The 12,454-nt window shown below is 42.3% G+C and overlaps 1 protein-coding gene across 1 annotated transcript in view; it reads left to right on the forward strand.

Annotated features, from left to right (window-relative positions):
* The window catches only part of LOC106552449 (cholesterol transporter ABCA5), a 59,771-nt gene extending 53,289 nt beyond the window's left edge, over positions 1–6,482 (forward strand). The window contains exons 38-40 of the mRNA XM_087710203.1: positions 2,118–2,197; positions 2,820–2,875; positions 5,355–6,482. Of these exons, the coding sequence (XP_087566329.1) occupies positions 2,118–2,197; positions 2,820–2,875; positions 5,355–5,462 (244 nt within the window). The 3' untranslated portion in view covers positions 5,463–6,482. The remainder of the gene's footprint in view (positions 1–2,117; positions 2,198–2,819; positions 2,876–5,354) is intronic.
* Positions 6,483–12,454: the final 5,972 nt, after the last annotated feature.

Consider the following 12,454-nt stretch of genomic DNA (forward strand, 5'->3'; position numbering starts at 1 on the left):
TACCATTGAGACTATTTAAATCAGCATGACCACTATGTGGGGTAAAGTAAGGATTCTTTAATCATATATTGGTAACTTTGAGAAACCTATGCTATGATTTATTTGTCAAACATAGATATCTCCTATCTCACTCTCAGAGTGACTCTGGGTGTATAAAAGGCATATACAAAGGCAGTAATCAATAAAAGGAGCCAGATATTTTATACATCTTAAAATATGTCTTTGTATTGGCCTTCCCTAGCTATTGTCACTTTTACTTTTGTCAATATTTGTGAATCAGTGCTTTAATTCTGTTTTATTCTTTTTTCTTACATTTGTTGTATATTGTTTATTGTATATTTTTATAACTACTGTAATCTGATATGTATGTATGTATGTATGTATGTATGTATGTATGTATGTATGTATGTATGTATGTAGATTTTCGTATATTCGTATATTTTCGTATATTCGTAGATTTTCATGGGTGTAGGTATGCTGGTCTTGTTGTATTCAGGTCTTTTCCCGTGTAAGGTTGAGATTGTCTTGGCAATGCTTCAGTGAGGTCTCACTCGCCATCCTCAGGCTGGTGTTTTTGGCTTAAAGTGTGGCCGGAGCTGCCATCTTTCTGTAAATCTTGGTGGGGGTGTGTGGAGTGCTGGCTTTGTTTCAGTAAGTAAATTGATTGGATGTGTGGCTGTATCATGATTGGTAGATTGGTGCTGATTGGTGCTGGCTGTGGGTCTGTTGTTGTTTTGCGTTGTAACGGCCTGGGTGGTGGGTGGGGCTCATTTGTTTACCAGGGCTGTTTTCCAGATGTCTGGTAGGCGGGAGGTATGGTCACGTTTATTCATGTTGTGGGGGTATTTCTCTATTTTGATAGCTTCCATAATTATTCCCTTGTTGAAGTGTTGAGTTTTGGAGATTAACCTGATTCTTTCAAAATTAATTTCATGTCCTGTAGCTTTAAGGTGCTGGAAAAGGGAGGAAATTTTTTCTTTTTTTCTTACTCCCTTTTCAAGCACCTACTCTCTCTTCCTCCCACAAAGCCAGCACTCCACATACCCCCACCAAAATTTATAGAAAGACAGCAGTATTAGTCCAGTCAATTTAGCTAATCTGCAAAAAGGCAGAAGAAACACTAGATCAGTGTTGGCGAATCTTTTTGGCACTGAGTGTCAAAATGGGAGCATTTGTACGTGTGTATGCCGGAAATAAGAAGAGCAGCTGCCCAGTGTGTATGCACACATCAGGAAGATGGTCTTCTGGTTTCTGGCGCACGCATGCACACCGGCCACCTGATCTTCCGGTTTCTGGCATGCATGCGTGCACGAAGACCAGCTGGCCGGCACCTATGCATGTGCCAGAAACCGGAAGATCATCTTCCTGAACAGTGCATGTGCACCGGACGGCTGCTCTTCTGGTTTCTGCTGCTCCTGCGCACGTGAAGACCAGCTGGCTGGTGCGCCAGAACCCAGAAGAGCAATGGGTGATGGCTCATGTGCCCAGAGAGATGGCTCTGCATGCCACTTCCTGCATGTGTGCCATAGGTTCGCAATCACTGCACTATACTCAACTGGTGCAACAACATCATACAAACTGATTCTAAAAATATAACACAATTGCCAAAATGGTTTTCTGGAACATCTGTAAGAAAGTACTCAAGAACAAATAGGTTACAATATTGTGGGATTTCTGAATACAAAATGATAAAGATTTAATTGTAGCAATAGCAGGAGATAGTAGTGTAAAAAACTTGGTGAACATCACAAAGTATCAAGATAGGAAAATAGAAATAGAAAGATTATGACCTAAACAGGCCATGGTGATCCCACTAGTTGCTGGCACACTGGGAGCTATATCAGAAAAATCTTGGAAAAAATCAGAAAATATGTCCATTGACAAAATTTCCAACTGTTAGTTACAAAAGACCACAATGTTTGGATCTGCACATATACTTCAATACATTATAAAATCTTAGATTGTTGAAAAGAATTAAATGCATATGGAGGCCAATTCAGCTAAAGCACAGGCAGATGTGATTTCATATTGTTGTACATCATAATAGTTACTGTATATAGCTAAAGCCATGTACTTCTTGTTGAGGCTTATCTGATTTTTTAACACTTTTTTTACAGTTTTGCTTCAATTTTGGCATATAAAATTCCAAAAGAAGATGTCCAGTCACTAGCATTGGTTTTTTCTAAACTGGAAGAAGGTAAGGATTTAATTTTCTAGGTACACCGAATATAATAGAACCTTCAACCTCAGTTATCCATCTTAATTTTGTTAACTAAAATTCATCTTGTTGTCTGTCATCACTAAAATCATCCTATTACATTATGTTTCTATATGCATTTATCTTTTTAATCCAACCTTTTGTTTTCTGGTAAGCTTTTTTTTTCATATTGCTTTCTAATTAGTAGAGCTAATTTTTTGGTTTTTCAGACTTCCTTTATGGAACACATTTATAACATTAAAGCATCATGGCATTAAGTTGTCAAACATTGTCACAAAGTTACCTACTGCCATGTTAATAACTGATGATATGCAATCTTTGGAAGTGGGCACAGGAGCAAGAAAATGAGAAAAGCAGTATTGTACTACCGCAAGGCCCATCCCTTTTAACATTTGTTGTCATGCTGTATGCATAAAATATCATGACAATTCCTTCAAAAGGAATCCAATGGACGTCTGACAACCTTAATAGAAATCAGAATCAGTCATTCCCCAATCACATTTTGTTTCCTTTTTACTAATGTCTAGGTATAAATGGTATAATATATATATATATAGTCTCTCAGTGAATAATAAACAATTATTTCTGACAATTTTAACAGCAAAACATACCTTTAATGTTGAAGAATACAGCTTCTCTCAAGCAACACTTGACCAGGTAATTAGATAAAGATTTATGATATAAAAATCATAATATGCCCTCTAGATGTATATTTTCCACAAATTTCAAAGCAGTCACTTTGTTATATGAAATTGTCATTTCCATCCATAATTTCATAAATGTCTATTTGTTTTCTTGTTCTACGACAAGGGCATAGGCATGTCATTTAGAGGCAACATTTCATTCACAATGTTGTAAGAGCAGGAAGATTTTTCTATGCCTAGAGCACCGTTGGAGGTCCGATAAGTCCGAATCGAACCGGGCAATGGTAACCACCTGCACCAGGGAATACACCAGGGCACTTAGGGCAGCAAAAAGATCGCACATAGCCACCCTGGTAGCATCCGCTGAGTCCCGCCCAGCCGCCCTGTTTAGGATAACCCGCTCCCTATTGAATAAAAGGGAGGCGGGGGAACCCTTGCAGGGCAGAGCTGAAGAATATGCCCAATTCTTAGCGGACAAAATTGCTCGGTTTCGGTCGGACTTGGACTCCACCCCCGCAGTTCCAGCCGAGGCGCAGGGGGACCAAGTAGAACAGCTCTGGGTTGAGTTTCAGGACGTTACCCCCGGGGATGTGGACAAGGCCATGAGAGCTGTAAGTACCTCCACCTGCGTCCTGGATCCGTGTCCCTCATGGCTGGTTACTAACTGCAGTGAGGTGACACGAGGCTGGATCCAGGCGGTTGTAACCGCCTCCCTTCGGGAGGGGAACTTCCCCGCCACACTGAAAGCGGCGGTGGTGAGACCCCTCCTGAAGAAACCATCCTTGGATCCAGCTGTTCTTAATAGCTATCGTCCAGTCTCCAACCTTCCCTTCCTGGGGAAGGTTGTTGAGAAGGTGGTGGCCTTCCAGCTCCAACGGTCCTTGGAGGAAGCAAACTACCTAGACCCCTTCCAGTCTGGCTTCAGGCCCGGTTACAGCACAGAAACCGCTTTGGTCGCATTGATGGATGATCTTTGGAGAGCCAGAGATGAAGGACGTTCCTCCATCCTGGTCCTCCTTGACCTCTCAGCGGCTTTCGATACCATCGACCATGGTATCCTTCTGCGACGACTGCGGGAGGTGGGAGTGGGAGGCACCGTGCTACGGTGGTTCTCCTCCTACCTCTCGGACAGGTCGCAGTCGGTGTTAGTGGGGGGGCAGAGATCGTCCCCTAGGCCCCTAAATTATGGGGTGCCTCAGGGCTCGGTCTTATCCCCCCTACTATTTAACATCTACATGAAACCGCTGGGAGAGATCATCCGCAGGCACGGGATTAGATACCATCAATATGCGGACGATACTCAATTGTATCTGTCCGCCCCGTGCCAACTCAATGAAGCGGTAGACGTGATGAGCCGGGGCCTTGAGGCCGTTATGGACTGGATGAGGGTTAACAAGCTTGTGCTCAACCCAGAAAAGACCGAGTGGCTGTTGTGTTTCCCTCCCAAAGATTTGGCTACTATTCCACCACTCAGGCTGGGGGGTCAAATTTTATACCCCTCAGAGAGGGTTCGCAACTTGGGAGTCCTCCTGGATCCACAGCTGTCATTTGACCACCACTTAACGGCTGTGACCAGGGGGGCATTCGCCCAGGTTCGCCTGGTGCGCCAGTTGCGACCCTACCTGAATCGGGAGGCTCTCACAACAGTCACTCGGGCCCTCGTGACCTCTAGGCTGGAATACTGCAATGTGCTCTACATGGGGCTGCCCTTGAGGAGCATCCGGCGACTTCAGCTAGTGCAGAATGCAGCCGCGCGAGTGATTGCGGGTGCACCCCGATTCACCCGCATAACACCTATCCTCCGCGAGCTGCGCTGGCTACCTGTTGATCTCCGGATGCGCTTCAAGGTGCTATTAATCACCCATAAAGCCCTACATGGCAGTGGATCTGGATACTTGAGAGACCACCTTCTGCCAATTACATCCCTGCGACCGATAAGATCTCATAGATTAGGCCTCCTCCGTATTCCATCGGCCAGCCAGTGTCGGCTGGCAACTACAAGGAGGAGGGCCTTCTCAGCAGTAGCCCCGACCCTTTGGAACGAGCTCCCCGTGGAGATTCGTACCCTCTCCACCGTCCAAGCCTTCCGCATAGCCTTGAAGAACTGGCTCGCCCGTCAGGCCTGGGGATAGGATAGTTACCCCTCCCGAATGATGAATGTATGTTGCTTGCTATTTTATTACATGTTTTGTCCTAATGTCTGTATTCCCCCTTCCCAGTTTTTGTGTGAGCCGCCCTGAGTCCCCTCAGGGAAAAGGGCGGCCTACAAATTCTAATAAAATTCTAAAAAATTCTAAAATTCTATACACAGAGTCTCAACACATGACAATGGAGAACCTTTTCCTTCTGAGGTTTATCTCCAAATGATTAAGGGATAAAAAGGCACTGAATCTTTTAATAAACTCAGGTCACAAATCTGCCCACCTGTTGAGTGGCATTCTAGTGTGGAAAAGTTGTCATTAAAGCACTCATGTACTGTTCATTTCTTTTAGGTATTTGTGGAACTTATCAAAGAACAAGAGGAAGAAGACAGCAATTTTGCTACATTAAATGGAACAATTAGTTGGGAAAGATCCCAGGAAGATCGAGTAATTTTCTGATTTGTTGCACACTGAAGAATTTGGCTATTTCATTTTTAAGGCACTTTTTTGCCTTGAAAATTGTTGCTTTTTTAAAAATATGCACTGAGTACTATAACATACTCTTACACAGCTGAAAGAATTCACCTTCTTTGCCTTACTATGCTATAGATAGGATGAAATGGCTTTATATTTTTAATAATCTTATTAGGGTGCAACCTGAAATCAAGGGGCAATAGAATTGGCTATATCTTTTTCTAAGTCTGCAGCAAGCATGGCTTTTTGCATATCAGCTAATGTAGCCAATGAATCAGATTCTGCATTAATCTAGTATTTATTTTTATGAAAAAGATTCCAGTCATGTGTTCCTTTATATTTTATTTTACAATGGGGGTAGAAAGAAATCAATGTACAATGAAATTTATAAAAATAATATTCTCCTCTGCAGGCTTGGGAGAACTCAAAAATTATAAGTGGTGGTACTCGAGGCTGCAGGAGGAAGGTAAGATTAGCAAAAATTAATAATCTCCACCTTCTTCAGGTAGTTCTCAGTTAAGAGATGAGCCTCCACTGTATTTTGCTCAATTCCATGAGCTGAGTTTGTAGGGCAGTGGATTTACCCCACTATTTATCTATATTTATGAACTTTTTTATATGCAGTGCATTTTATGAAATTTTATTTTAAGAATCACTTTGTATACCAAAGTACCTTTTTTCCTTGTTGTTAATGTTGCCAATCAATGTACAATAACCATTATATAATCAATAGTATCATTTTTCAGAAGATACTGCTAAAGCATTGTCTGTATGTTTGCCGGTTCCCAGAACCTTTTGACAATTTTCATTTGAACATACTGTATATAATCCTAAAAAAAGCAGTTTGCCTTAAGTACTTAGCTTTTAAATAGTTGTTATTTAGGTGACTTGCAGCTCAGGTATATCGTATAATAAACAAAAAAATGCTGCCTCCCATTAACTATTATTTATTCTGTGATGAAGATGTCATACCAAATAAAGATCATTTTTGAAATGGATATTGAAGGAACACGCAAGTTGGACTGCTTTGTAAGTTGTGGTAACCCAGGGGAATATTATTCCTGGTAGTGATATGAGCACTTTCTTATATAATCCACTTAGGCTTGGTTGGAGAATCAAAATAACTGAAACTAAGAGAGGGAAGAATCTTTAGGCGACATACTTTGAAATGTAATGCCATCTTTTCTCGGTCTTTGAACCTGCGTTGGCTATATGAAAGAGAAAAGGAGTGCATCTTTTAGTGCAGGGATGCACTCCATAGTGAGTTCCCTTTGGGTGGGGATCATTTAACACTTTTAAGCTCAAAGGGCCACACTTGTTACTAGGTAGAAAATCAAGATGCATCCTTTGCATCAGTGGTGGGTTCCGGATCCCGTCGCAACTGGTACGCTGCAACAGGGCCGGGTGTCCATCACGTGCACATGTGCTGCGCATGCATGTGCACCTACCACCCTGCGATGCTCCAGCTGCTTGGTGGAGCATTGCGCAGGCACCATACACTGTGTGCGCATGTGCAAATGGCCGAGTTGGGTCAAATACAAGTAAGGAACGCGGGCGGGCAGGTGGGCCCTTTGAAGCACCATACCAGAACGGCGCCTGCTGCTCCCAGCAGGCACCGTTATGCCCATACCAGGGCATATCGGCTGGAACCCACCACTGCTTTGCGCCTATCAAACATACAACCTATAACATAAAGACTAACTGATCTCCTGATGATTTGTGTCAAGATTGCTGCTTTCCCACAGAGTAGCCAAAATGGCTACTTTCCGATCAGCCACCTGATACTGTGGATTTTTTTCTTCTTCTTTTTGATGTGTATGCAAACTGCTAAAAGTGCAGAGAAGGCTTGCAAAGTATCTACTCATGTCTAAATGAGAACAACTTTCAGCTATGCCTTTTCTAACTTACGGTAATTGCTTTTCCTCCTCCTAAGCATTCAGAATAATTGGGACTGAAGATGTTCCGTAAAAAAGGTCAACTCCTGAATGCAGCAACAGGAAAAAGAGTTATAGGAGTTAAGATTAAAGAAATCTTAACTTGGAGTTATTATTATTTAGCATATGGGTTGTTATAATTAGTCAGGAGACTACAGTGTTAGCACAAAGTAGTTATTTCACTGCCAAAGAATCCTAGTCTCTTTAGTTTGTGCTCATTCGCTTTCCAGGGTGCACCCAAGGGAACAAACTAGCTTTGCACCAGAAAGATGAGTAGTGTCTGTGGCATCATCTGGATTTTTTCTCATCACCGATATCACCTTGCTGTTGGGTGTCGAATCTGGGCAGGTCCAGCACTGAACTTCTGCACAAAATGCCACCAGTGGTACTAATTTATCTACTCATATGTAAGATGCTTTTGAACTTCTAGGTGGGCAGAAGCTGAGGCAAGTGATTGGAGCTCACTCCAGAGGTTCTAGGATTCGAACCGCCAGAGCAAAAACCATCTCCGGCATCTTTAAGCCAAATTCCCTAGTTATTTCTCACCCACAACCGAACATTAATAGTTAACACACTTGATAGGATGTAATACTACAAGTGAATTGAAAGGAAAGCTAATAGCATCCCCACACCTCTAGGTGGAGCTACTGCTTTACTCTTTTAATATTTTATACACATCTGCTTCCTTTGGCAGCTACAGTTTTTCTTTGGCCCAGTTGTGGATTTTAGTGATAGCCAAGAAAAAGACGCAGCCTGCAGAGAGTCAGAATACTTGAATAAATTCCAGTTCACTTAAAAACTATGTCCATTAATAAATATAATGCATAAATAAATAAGTTTTTGACCTCTTGGCAGGATTATTACCATCAACCTTCCTGCTAGCCAGATGAACAATTAAAGATACATGCACAGGCCCACAAGCTTTTAAAATGTTGCTGCAAATTCTGGTGAGTTCATACAACATTCTGAAACAAGCAAAAATTTATCTCCCCCCCCCACAAATGTCATGATGAAAGCTTCAGCTAGATATCATTGCTGCAGTAAGGTCCAAAGTCATGTGGAAATGTGTCTCTTCAATCAAGAGTGCCACAAAATATTAAGAGATGCTTCATAATAAAATTGTTTCCTTGGCTTCTGTTTCTCTGTGCTTTTTCTGACCAATACAGCCAGGGAAGTCAAATGCTTTCCTAATCACGTTGTTATTTCATTTTGTTCCCCTCATTCAAATCTTCCACTGGAATAGATTTATTCACTGGTGCTATGTAACCACTGACCATGGGCAGAGTGGAAGTAATGACCTTTGCACTATTAGGCAATTTTACCTTTGTAAAAAATAGACAACATTTTTCTAATACAAAACCATTTTTAGATTATAATTTAAAACATGGATAGGTGAATGTTATAAAAACAATACCTTGATATTTCTAACTAGTGATTTCAACAGGAACAAATATTCTGAATAACTGGAAAACATATTTTGCCATATAGCGTATGAAGCAGGGGTGGGTTCGGGCAGTCACTACTGCCGGATCGCTCATGGCTGCGTCATGCACGTGTGTGCACTTTGCATGTGCACGCTTGATATGCAGTGCACGCATGCACAGTGCAATAAAAATTGTTCTGTGCAGAAGCCAAAAACAAGATGGTGGAGCCTATGGTGCTCCCCAGAGAACCGGTTCGGGGGCGTGGCAGGCCTGTTGTATAATCATAGTATAGATAGTATTGTAGATTTATGGACAACTAATCAATGTCAGTTAAACTGCTCTCTGGTGATCTTCATACCAGAGGTGGGTTCCTACAAGTTCGGACCGGTTTGGCCGAACTGATAGTGGTTTGGCGGCCTGGGTCACTGGAACCAACAGTGACCTATACTATGATTATACAACAAAGAAGAAACCCTTTTCTCTAACCTCATCACTATAGTCATTGTTTAAAGCAGTGCTTACCAAATTTGAGAAAATTACACACTTACCTTAAATGTATTTGAAAATCTCCCAAAGTATTCCTATTAAGATGAAAACTGATGAAATGGCAAGATCATTCAAGACATTCTTTTTATAACACAGGTAGTTCTTAAGTTACACCAATTTTTTCAGCAACGATTTGAAGTTGCAGGCGGTGCTGAAGGAAAGGATTTCTGACAGGTCCTTGAAGTTCAGGAAGACTTTCTGATAAGCAATTTTGGGTAATAAAGGAAAAAGTTTGGAAAGCACTGGTTTAAAGTATGGTTAAGCACAGGAATTGCTCTTTTATGATTTGAGCCTCTGTGGCATCAAGCCACACAGAGAATATTGTTCAAGGGGATGGAAGACTAGATTCAATTAAAGATCAATAGGTTAATGTCCCACAGTTACTGAAGCAATCAAATCTGACATGACAACAATCTGATACTTCCAAATTTTAAAAAAAGCATTTGTAGGAAGAAAAATAAATGTTTGGGGATGATCTTGGTATTTCCTAGACTTAAATATTATGGAATATCTGTCAAATATTCAGGGCATTCTGTTTCTAGAAAAGTTCTGCACAGAAAAAAGAGAAAAATTCCAAAGGCAAGATGATAAATGGTCTTAGCTTTCTACAGGAAGTATTTGGAAGCTGTTACCCTTGCCATAGACGGTTTCACAAAGCTCTGCCTGAAATGGCATGTCCTATTCACCAATTTCTTTTTTAACCTGTACATGATTGCACACAAATTATAAATGTGTGTTCAAATTTGCAGAAATATGTCATGTTGAGCATGTAAGGCAGTGGTGGGATACGCCCTGGTATGGGCGGTGCCTGCTGGGAGCACCAGGTAACGTTCCAATATGGTGCTCCGAAGGGCCCACCTGCCCACCCTCGTTACTTGTATTTGAGCCAATCGGGGCTTTCGCTCATGCACAGGGAGCGTAGACCACCTGTGTGATGCTCCGCTGAGCAGCTGGAGCATTGCGGAGTGTCATGGGCGGTAAGTAAGCATGCGTGCTATAAGCACGTGCTGTGCACATGCACGTGGTGGACGCCCGGCCCCGTTGCAACATACCCATTGCAACAGGATCCGGAACCCACCACTGATGTAAAGGTTGTGCCAACTTCACTTAGAGATTCACTGAAACAAATAATTACAGGTAATTCTTAATTTACAAAAAAAAAATTAAGCTCAAAATTACTCTTACTAAACAAGACAGTTGTTAAGTAGGGTTGGCCCCATCTTACGACCTTCCTTGTCACAGTTGTTAAGTGAATCACCGCATTGGTTGTTAGTAATATGGTTGTTAAATGAATCTGGCTTCCCCATGGACTTTGCTTGTCAGAAGGCTGCAAAAGGGGATTACATTACCCTGGGACACTGCAACTGGCATAAATATGAGTCAGTTGCCAAGCGGCTGAGTTTTGATCATGTGACCATGGGGCTACTGCAACAGTAAGTGTGAAAAATGGTCGTAAGTCACTTTTTTCAGTGCCATTGTCACTTTGAATGGTTGATAAGTATCTGTCAATTGGACCTAAACTTTTGCATCCACTGTATTAGAAGAAACAGGTATAAAAGAATCAGTTGATTTGTCCCAGGCCAGACATTCATACACACTCAGGCATAATCGCAAGGAATTTTACTTTCACAGGTTGTGTGTACAGATGAAACCCAGAGCAACAAAGTCTCCATTTCTGGAGAGCTTGCCTGCAAAAATAAGCTCCAAATGGAGAGGGGGGGAGGGGAGGGGAGGGCAGAAACGTATCAGGTCATGGTCCAGAAGTCCAAGAATCCAGTTGTGTGTTGTGGTCCATCAGCAGCCAGCAGAGATAGCTGCAGAGTCAAACAAGGAGGAGTTGGAGGGAGAGCCTGGGCCAGCTTCAGAGCCTTTGGAGGGCTCTGAGAAGGAAACAGCATCAGAGACAGAGGCAGAGCTTGGACCTTCTGTCCTCCCCCTGGCGGAGAGGCAGCTGTCTTTGGAGCCTGATCTCAGTGAGGGGAAGAACAGATGGGGACCAGTGGTGGGTTTCAATTTATTTTACTACTGGTTCACTCGTGTGTGTGCTCGCTCGCGCAATGCTTCTGTGATTGCGCAGAAATGTCTGGGCGCGTGCGTGGAGACTCCCACTGTCGCCATGATTGGTTCACCCGATCCAGGGTGAACTGGCAGAAACCCACCTCTGATGGGGGACCATCCCAGATGCATGTATGTACAGAGAGGAAAGGAGAGCAAAGGAAAACAATAAGCTGGCTCTCAGGGAGAGGCAGGTGAAGGCGAAAGTAAACCCCTCCCTGGCTGGGAAATAAATAGAAGGGGTTTGGGAGTAGCCTGTTGTCGCAGACAATCGTTTATTTTCTAGTATACAGCAAATAATTCTGATTCCTTGGCTAGAACCAGGTTCGGTGGGACCGATTACGTTTGGTTTTTGTTTATCCACCTGAACAAAGGACCGTTCCTGCCCTGTTTTGAAAAGAGGTTTGTTTTACTCGTGAGTAAGTAGCTTATAATTGCTTGTGAAGGCTGAATCAGAACAATGTGCTTCATCCCCTGGTGCAGGGAATCAAAAGGGAACATGCCATTACATAAAAGAATCCACACAGTTTTCCTCTATGCTACTCTGTACAATTAGTTCTCGACTTGCAACCATTTGTTTAGTGACCGCTTTAAATTACAATGGCCCTGAAAAAAGTGACTTATGATTGATATCCACTTACTGTACTGCCGCTGCAGCACCCCAAGGTCATGTAATCCAAATTTGGTTGCTTGGCAATTGGCAAGCATTTATGACGGTTGTGCTCTCTCGAGCCATGTATGACTGTTGAGAAAAACCACAGTTTAAGCTTTTGACTGGACTAATTGATAGCAAGGAAAACACGCCAAATAGCCTTTGCAGACAATGACATTGTTATGAAGATCTACTCAGAGGAAGGCCCATTGTTTTCCAGAAGACCTACTGTCAAGGAAGGATGCATGGATAGGATTATAAACCTAATCCATGCCTTTGAGAGCAAATTATAGGCTATACAATGTCCAGGCTTCAAATGTAATTATGTTTATGTCTGAGAGAATTATGGGATTGTACTGTAAATCC

The sequence above is a fragment of the Thamnophis sirtalis genome, unplaced genomic scaffold (assembly GCF_051295495.1).
Source record: "Thamnophis sirtalis isolate CommonGarterSnake01/CBP01778 unplaced genomic scaffold, rThaSir2_p1.2 scaffold_3, whole genome shotgun sequence".
In the NCBI taxonomy this organism is placed as follows: domain Eukaryota; kingdom Metazoa; phylum Chordata; class Lepidosauria; order Squamata; family Natricidae; genus Thamnophis; species Thamnophis sirtalis.